Source organism: Macrotis lagotis, chromosome 1 (assembly GCF_037893015.1).
Source record: "Macrotis lagotis isolate mMagLag1 chromosome 1, bilby.v1.9.chrom.fasta, whole genome shotgun sequence".
NCBI classification, from domain to species: domain Eukaryota; kingdom Metazoa; phylum Chordata; class Mammalia; order Peramelemorphia; family Peramelidae; genus Macrotis; species Macrotis lagotis.
Genome location: NC_133658.1, coordinates 50,348,964 through 50,358,645, shown reverse-complemented (window position 1 = coordinate 50,358,645; position 9,682 = coordinate 50,348,964). Strand labels below are relative to the sequence as shown.

The 9,682-nt window shown below is 40.4% G+C and overlaps 1 protein-coding gene across 2 annotated transcripts in view; it reads left to right on the top strand.

The window, feature by feature from the left end:
• The first annotated feature begins 4,640 nt into the window (after window positions 1-4,640).
• The window catches only part of TCF25 (TCF25 ribosome quality control complex subunit), a 45,450-nt gene continuing 40,408 nt past the window's right edge, over window positions 4,641-9,682 (top strand). Inside the window, exon 1 of one of the 2 annotated variants that reach the window (XM_074200745.1) lies at window positions 4,641-4,875. In XM_074200745.1, coding sequence (XP_074056846.1) covers window positions 4,675-4,875 — 201 coding nt within the window. In that variant the 5' untranslated portion in view covers window positions 4,641-4,674. The remainder of the gene's footprint in view (window positions 4,876-9,682) is intronic. The other variant, XM_074200736.1, reaches the window with a different exon arrangement.

Here is a 9,682-nt window from a genome sequence, read left to right as displayed (position 1 = left end):
ATGCTCAATTCCCCAAACAATTAATCTAAGACATTATTCTGTCCTGAAGCATCTGACCTCTCCCTCTCCCACCCCCCAACTTCATTGCCTACATTCATGATATTATAAGAAGGAGAGGGGCCATGGCTAGGTAGGAGTCCATCTGAAAAACTTTTTTTATGAACTTCAAGAGCAATATATCAATAATGTTATGTGACAATTAAAAATTTTCATGTGAAAAACTGCTGGGAAAATTGGAAGTTAGTATGAAAGAAACTTAGATTAGACCAGCACCTCACACCCTATACCAAGGTAAGATCCAAATGGATACAGGATTTAGACATAAAAAAATATTCTATAAGCAAACTAGAAGAACAAGGACTAGTCAGTCTACCTGTCAGATCTATGGAAAGGGAAACAGTTTATGACCAAGGAAGAGATGGAGAACATCACCAAAAACAACTGATTATTTCGAGTACATTAAATTAAAAAGCTTTTGCACAGATAAAACCACCAAAACCAAGATCAAAAGAAATGTAGTAAACTGGGGAACAATCTTTACAACTATTATTTTGGGATTCTCTAGGTATACCATCAGGTCATCTGCAAAGAGTGAGAGTTTTGGGCAGCTAGGTGGCGCAATGATTACAGCACTGGCCCTTAATAATTACCTAGCTGTGTGACCATGGGCAAGTCACTTAACCCCATTGCAAAAACTCAAAAACAAAACAAAAAACAAAAAAGGGGAGGCTAGGTAGTGCAGTGGATAGAGCACTGGCCCTGGAGTCAGGAGTACCTGGGTTCAAATCTAACCTCAGACACTTAATAATTGCCTAGCTGTGTGACCTTGGGCAAGCCACTTAACATCATATGCCTTGTAAAAACCTAAAAAAAAAAAAGTGAGAGTTTTGTCTCTTCCTTCCCAATTCTAATTCCTTCAATTTCTTTTTCTTCTCTAATTGCTGAAGCTAACATTTCTAATACTTTATCAAATAGTAGTAGTGATCATGGGCATCCTTGTTTCACCCTGATCTTATTGGGAATGCCTCTAGCCTCTCCCCATTGCATATAATGCTTGCTGATGTGTTGATGGTTTCAGATAGATACTGCTTATCATTCTAAGGAACAATCCATTTATTCCTTTGCTCTCTAGTGTTTTTAGTAGGAATGGATGCTGTATTTTGTCAAAAGCTTTTTCAGCATCTATTGATATAATATGATTTCTGATAGGTTTGTCATTGATATAATTAATTATACTAACAGTTTTCCTAATATTGAATCAACCCTGCATTTCTGGGATAAATCCTACTTGGTCATAATGTATTAACCTAGTGATAACTTGTAATCGTTTTGCTAAGATTTTATTTAAGATTTTGCATCCATATTCATCAGGGAGATAGGTCCATAATTTTCTTTCTCTATTTTAACTCTTCCAGGTTTAGGTATCAGCACCATATTGGTGTCATAAGAAAGAGCTGGGCAGAGTTCCATCTTCACCTATTTTTCCAAAGAGTTTATGTAGAATTGGAAACAATTGTCCCTTAAATGGTTGGTAGAATCCACTTGTGAATCCATCTGGCCCTTGAGATTTTTTCTTGGGAGTTCAATAATGCCTTGTTGAATTTCTTTTTTTTCTGAGATAAGGTTATTTTTATTTATTTATTTTAGGTTTTTGCAAGGCAAATGGGGTTAAGTGGCTTGCCCAAGGCCACACAGCTAGGTAATTATTAAGTGTCTGAGACCAGGTTTGAACCCAGGTACTCCTGACTCCAAGGCCAGTGCTTTATCCACTGTGCCACCTAGCCGCCTCTTGAGATAGGTTTATTTAGGTATTTAATTTCCTCTTCATTTATCCTGGGCAATTTATATTTTTTGTAAATATTTGTCCATTTCACTTAGATTATCCAATTTATTGGTATAGAGTTGGGCAAAATAATTCCAAATTATTACTTTAATTTCCCCTCTTTGGTGGTGAATTCACCACCATTCACCACCAATTTTTCATTCATGATACTAGCAATTGGGTTTACTTCTTTCTTTTTTTAATCAAATTGACTAGAGGTTTATCAATTTCATTGTTTTTTTCATAAAACCAACTCTTGTTTTTATTTATTAATTCAATTGTTTTCTTGGTTTCGATTTTATTAATTTCTCCTTTAATTTTTAAAATTTCTATTTTGGTATTTAATTGGGTTTTTTTAATTTGTTCTTTCTCTAATTTTTAGATGCATATTTAGTTTATTGATTTCCTCTTTCTCTAATTTATTCATGTAAGCAACAAATAGTATTTTTAAAGAGAAAAAAATCAGCTCAATTAAGGGATGCATTGACAATATCTGAAAACATGTGCAGTGGGTAGCAGCTGTGGACCTGCAACCTCCATGAAGGGGTAGGTTGGAATTGTCTTTTCTTATCTCTTTGATCTATGTAATTTTGTTACATTCATTTTTTTTAACTCTTTTTTTTTAGGGTTTTTTTGGGCAAGGCAATGGGGTTAAGTGGCTTGCCCAAGGCCACAGAGCTAGGTAATTATTAAGGGTCTAAGGCTGGATTTGAACTCAGGTACTCCTGACTCCAGGGCCGGTGCTCTATCCACTGCACCACCTAGCCACCCCAACTCTTTTTGTTTTTTGCAAGGCAATGGGGTTAAGTGACTTGCCCAATGTCACAAAGCTAGATAATTATTAAGCATCTGAGGTTGGATTTGAACTCAGTTCCTCCTGACTCCACAACTGGTACTCTTATCTACTGCACCACCTAGTTGCCCCTACATTCACTTTTGATTTTTTGATGTATTGGTCTTTTCATTGACATTATTGTAGTCACTGGATAGAAAGTCTTCCCAGGCTTTTCAGATTTGTCCATTTCTTACAATGCAGTAGAATACTATTACATCCTTGTATACTGTTTAATCATTCCCAACTGATGGACGTCTACTTTGTTTCCAATTTTCTGCGATCACAAAAAGTGCTATTGTAAGTATTTTGGTGTAAAATGGGCCTTTCTTCTTATCTATTACTTTGAAAAGGACTGTTTTAAAGATGCCTGGAAAGATTGATATGAACTCATGCAGAGTGAAAAGAGCAGAACCAGGAACAACATCACAGAAACACTCTGCTCAGCACAGTGACTAAGCATAATGACTCCAAAGGTATTCTGTCCTTGCCCTACCAGGGAGGTGATGAACTCAAGAGGCAGAATAAGATGTTATATTACAGATATAGCCCATATGGGAATTTACTTTGCTTATGTATATTTGTTATAAAGTTTTCTCTTTCCTCCCCCCCCCTTTCAACTGGGAGTAAATGGGAGAGAGATGAAAAAAAGAAGAAAAACAAATAGGGAATTTTAATTATTTTTGAAAACTGCATTGAAAAGGGGCAGCTAGGTGGATAGAGCAGTGGCCCTGGAGTCAGGAGTACCTGAGTTCAAATCCGACCTCAGACACTTAATAATTACCCATCTGTGTGGCCTTGGGTAAGCAAGCCACTTAATCCCATCTGCTTTAAAAAAAAAACCCTAAAAAAAAAATTGCATTGAAAAGAACAGATGGAAGAGCAAATAAAGAGGACAGCTTTGAAAGTTCTACCTTGAATTTGTGATAAGGTTGAATTGCCAGCTAGCATGCCATAATTTTATCAATACACAAGGTAGTTGAGACACCATCAATGGGTCTGTTTTATTTAGATTAAAAATCTCTGAGATATTGCAATATAATAATAATAGCTAGCATTTATATCTCTCTATAGTTGTCAAAATTCTGTAATGTTATCCATTCTAATGATGCAAGACAATATTAGGTGGACTATATGCTGAACATTTCATGTCCCAGGGATTGTATACATTTATGATATATGTATATATCTGCACATATGCAAATATACATGATTACATAAAACAGTTCTATTAACTCAGATGAAATTGCTTTTTGCCTTTTTACAAGACCACTGTTGGGTTTTTGGTTTGGTTTGGTTTTGTTTCCTTATTATTACATCAGCTAATTCATTTGTGGAACGGGAACAAATTTTTTATATTCTTTTTTATATTCTTTTTTTTAACTTTTGTAGAGCACAACAGTCTGATAAGATTTATTGTGATTTCCAAAGTGTCATTTTGTTAAAAAGAGAAAAGCATGTTTTGCAGTTTCATGGAAATGCTTTTCAAACATTTGCATATAGATATTTGCAAAAGTTTGATTCTCTTAGGAATCCTGAGATGGCAGGGGTACTATCATTATTGATCCCCATTTTACAGCTGAGGAAACTAAGGCAAGGAGGAAATGACGTAAATTGTCCAGGGTCACACAGCGAGGCAGCATCTGAGGGGGCATTTAAACTCGGATCTTTAAGACTCGAAGCTCAGAGTTCTGTTTACTTCCCCATTTGAGTGTCGAGTTTAAATTCAGAAGTTTAAACAATTTTAAATAGACTGAAAAGGAATGACACATGACGAAGACGGGTCCAGGGGTTGTCCAGAGCAGCCATTGGCCGCGAGCGCCGTCAATCTGCGAGTGACCCGGGAGGGTTCCGGAGCTCAGCGGAGCCAGGGGGCGGGCGTGGCCGACTTCCTCCCCTTGCCATCTAAGGAGAGCCGAGGCGGGCCCAGATCTGCAGCGCGCAGGCGCAGCATTCTCCGCCCGCCCACGTCCCGGGGCAGCAGTGCGCAAGCGCGGCGGGTCCGAGGCCGTTGGGTCTTATGTCGCGCCGGGCCCTCCGGAGGCTGCGGGGAGAACAGCGGGGCCAGGAGCCCCTGGAGCCCGGGGCCCTGCGCCTAGGGCTCGAGGGTCGTGATGACGGCGGCGAGGAGGACGACGAGGAGGTGGGCCAGCCGTCCGGCGACCCTCGCCGGAGGAGGGGGCGGAGGGAGCGCAGCGCCATTAGCAACTTGTACGAGCTGGTGAGGAGCCGCCGAAGGGAGGGGCCGGGGGGAGGGGGACCAGGAAGGAGGAAGGAGCGGGGGGAGGGGCGGGGCTGCAGGCGTCGGCGTCGGCGTGAGGGGCGGGGCCGGCGTGCGGCCGAGGTTCCGGGAAGGAGCCCGGCGTGGGGCGGGGCCGCGCCCAGGCCTGGGGGGGGGGGCGTCCTGCGGGGTCTCTCACTGTGTCCAGCTGGAGCTCTGCCCAGAGCTGTCTGCGGACGCACGTCTGGATAGAGGCCTCTGTCTATAGGCAGAAATTAGTGGACATTATGTGTGTGTATATGTGCACATATATGTGTGCATGCACATGTGTGTACATGTGCGCGCATATGTGTGTATGTATGTAAATGTGTGTGTGTATACATATATATGTATATATATATGCAGAAGCCGATGGAGAGGTCCCGTATGTAGACAGAGAACAGAACGCTGCCCTTTTAGAGGCAAATCTGTCCTGTCTCTATCGATGTAAAGCCCTGTTTATGGATCCCTACCTCTGGTTATCGAAGGCCCGATCTAGACATCTCCGAACTTAGAGATAGACGTTGTGTCTGTGTCTCCATAGATGGCTATTTGTGGATCTCTAGACGTAGCCATAGATACCTCTATCTAGATGGAGAGCTCTGAAGTTATTGATAGAAATCGATAGATAATATAGATCTGTCAGTAGCTATTTTTTAGAGACCTAAATCCCGGTTTAGCCCTCTGTAGATAATCTTTCTCTACAAATCATACCGTGTCTCTGCATTATTTATCCCAGGAGAATGTTAGCTCTTTGAAGTCAGAGACTATTTTTTTGATCCCCCCACTTCCTAAGAGAGTGATTAGTATCCCTTGTAGATACTCAATCAGGGTTTTTTTAGTTGTATAGGCTCTAGAGCTGGAAGAAACTTTAGAAATTTCATCTGCCCTCATATTACAGATAGGGTAACTGAGGCTTCTAGAGGGGAGGTGGATTAGATGATTCCTAATGTTCCTTCTGGAATCTTAAAATTGCTTACCAAAGGGGGGCAGCTACTTGGTGTAGTGGATAGAGCACCGGCCCTGGAGTCAGAAGGACCTGGGTTCAAATCCAGTCTCAGACACTTAATAATTCCCTAGCTGTGTGGCCTTGGGCAAGCCACTTAACCCCATTTGCCTTGCAAAAACCTAAAAAAAAAATTGCTTACCAAAGGTCACTCAGAGGTAGTAAGTAGTAGGTGAGATTTGGAACAGTAATAGGAGGAAGAAACAGGATTTTCTGCTTTGTTTTTTTTCACCACTAAGGGTTTTAATATGATGCTGCTGATGATATAGATATAGTAACAGAAGGCAAATGGGGTTAAGTGGCTTGCCCAAGGCCACACAGCTAGGGAATTATTAAGTGTCTGAGGCCAGATTTGAACTCAGGGACTCCTGATTCCAGGACTGATGCTTTATCCACTGCACCACCTAGCCACCCCACCACTAAGGGTTTTAATATGGTGATGGTGATGCTATAAATATAATAACAGAAGGGCTGTATCCAAGAAATAATAATTTATGTGGTTTATGATTTAGAGAAATTGTTCCATTTGATCTTTATAGCAACCTTATGAGGTAAATAAATAGTACAAGTACTCTTTATTTCAAATTAGCATATGAGGAAACCTAAATGTGGACATTTTAAAGCATTGAGAGAGTTGGATTGGATAATATCTAAGTATCTTCCAATTCTAAATATTCTATAAATCTAGGAATCCTGGAGAAAATCAGATTTTTTAAAATTGTTTTTTATTTAATATTCTCATTTTGTACAATGTTTTTTATATATTAATAAAATATTCTTGTTTGAGTAAACAAAATACCCCCCAAAAAATATAGACTCACTTGAGCGATAAAATGGAGAGAAAAAAATTAAAATTAAAAAATAATAGTAATAATTGTAGGTATGGCCAGGTGGTCCCGTAGATGGAGCACCAGCCCTGGAGCCAGGAGCACCCAAGCCCATATCTGGCCCCATACACCCAACAATCACCCAGCTGTGTGACATGAAAGCCATCCCAACCCCCTGCATAGACCAAAAAAAAAATACCTAAAATAAAACAGTAATAATAGTAGGGATGGCTGGGTGGTGGACAGAGCACTGGCCCTTGAGCCAGGAGCACCTGGGTCCAAATCCAGTCTCAGACATCCAGTGATCACCCTGCTATGCAGCCCCAGGAAGGCCACCCAGCCCCATTTGCCCTGCACCCCCCCAAAGTAATAATAATAAATAATAATAATAATAATAATAACAATAACAATAATAATAATAATTGTGCTTCAGTCTTTGTTCCAACACCACCAACTCTGTTGTGGGTGGATCACATTCTTTTATGATAAGTCCATCACAAAAGTTAATATTTTTCCACTGTTGCCATTGCTGATTGCAACTCTCTCCTTTCGTATTTCTCCACTACCACGTACTATATTTTCTCTCTCCTTTCACTCTGACTCTGCTGTAGGGTCGCTGAGTGGTGCAGCAGACAATCCCCAGCTCTGGGGCCAAGAGGCCCTGAGCCCCCATACCACTCCTTAGGCCCAGCATCCACCTGGCCCTATGGTCCCAGACAGGCCATCCAATCCCAGCCCCTTGCAAGAAGTAAAAAAAGAAAATGTGTTATATCTAACCACTACCCCCCATGGTCCATCCTCTCTTCCTTCATTCACATCCCCACCCCTTCCCCCTGTCCCCCACCTCTCTCCTTCTTACTCCAGATGTCTATACCCCATTGGGTATATTTGCTGTTTCCTCTCCTAGCCACCTCTGATGAGAGCAAAGATTCCCTCATTCCCCCTTGCCTTCCCCCTTCCATATTATTGCAATAGCTCATTGTAATAAAGAAAAATCTTATTATGTGAAATATCTTGGCCTATTCCCCCTCTCCTTTTCCTTTCTCCCATTACATTTCCCTTTTTTCTATTGACTCCATTTTTACACCATATTTTATCTTCAAATTCAGCTTTCTCCTGTGCTTCAACTATAAAAGCTCCTTCTACCTGCTCTATTAATTGAGAATGTTCATGAGTATTATCAGTGTCATTTTTCTATACAGGAATGAGAAAATCAGATTTGAATAGGCAGATGTTTCTGATTTGTCAGAGCACATACAAGCAACAGAGATGAGGTATGCCAACCACTGGGAATGCAAAGACAAAAAAAATGCAATCCCAGCTGTCAGTCCATGGACATTCTACAAAGAGAATATCACATGTATAGAGGCAACTAAAATAAAAGTATCTAGGGTATTGACAATATAAGGAATCAGGAGAAGAGAGAAAGAGACCAAAAAAGACTGAAACTAGGTGGATACTGGTGTTCTCAATCAAAACAATTAAGTATTTGGGGGGGACAAATCCAGTTTTGAGCTTGTTTGAGATGCTCGGCTCATGATCTAGCAGATAAAATTGAGGCTTTGGGATTCAGAAGAGATGTTAGGCAGAATATTATACATTTGCGAATTCTATGCCCACAAATGATATTGAACCAATGGAAACTGGTGACATCACTAACAGAGAGGATTTGGAGAGAGAAGAGGGATTATTTATGGTTAGGAGTTGAATGATAATCCTGTAAAGGAGACTGAAAAAGAATGGTCAGACAGGTAATAGAACAGTCAGAGGGCCTTGTCCTAGAAACCAAAGGAAGAAAGAGGACCTAGGAGGAGAGCGAGTTGATGCTTTCTCAAACTTCACACGGGACGAGAGGAATGAAAACTTGAATTGAGCAGTTAAGGAGATCTTATAATGTTCAAGAACACAGTTTTAAGTCAGAAGGGGTAGCAAGAGATTGAGAACTAGTTAGAAGTAAGGAAATGAAAGTAACAAATTCAGATGTTGGATGTTTTGTTGTGCAAGGAAGAAGAGATATGGGAAGATAACTTGAGAGCATAACAAAATCAAGTGAAGGGTTTTTTTAGGATGTGAGGGGGGGGGAAGCAGTAATTAAAGAGAGATTGAAGATGAGAGAGAGAAGGCATTATCAAAGGGACAAGATCCTGGAAAACTGGGAGGGGATGGGAAGGCATAAATATGGCCAAGAAACAGAACTGCTTCCCCAGAGAGATGATAGCAAAGAAGAGAATGGGAGATGAGGTGTGGAGTAAAGGAGAAAAGGAAACTGATGGCTAGTGGCCTTCATTTTCTCAGAAAACCTGGAGAGGGCCCCCCCCCCCAAGAGAGAAGTAGAAGAGGAGAGTTAGGAGTTTTGAGAAGAAATGCAAATGGGCTTAGCCTCTGTCTTGTATCCCCAGTGCCTAACACAGTGTGTACTAGTAGTAGATTGTTTATCATATATTTATAAATGGAATCAAAAAAGAAGGAATAAAAAAGTTACCATATAATATTAAGGACCCTGATTATACTAATAAAGAATTTGAAATGATCCTATTTGTTGTGATTGCTTGACTTTGTTTAGGAGCATTTGCAACACTTCAATGGGGATGAAAGTAAAAGATGGATGAATGGGTAACTTAGAATTAGAACTTTGCAAGTCATGTCTAGGGTAGGACAAGAGGACAGGATATTTGAGGGCAGTGATAGCGTATAATTAAACTACACATGTGTAGTTGACATTGAAGGGAATGGGATGATGGGTTGGAAGAGGAGTGAGGAAGAGGTAGATAAGGAAAAAGTTCAGGATAGGGGCTGTAAGACACTAGTTGGTTAATGGTGAGATTAAAGGGACAATACTTGAAGTTGGAGATCATAAGAGATAGTAAGCTGGACAGAATTAATAAGAGTCATTTGAAAAATCATGGACCCTATATCACATTCAACTTAGATCATT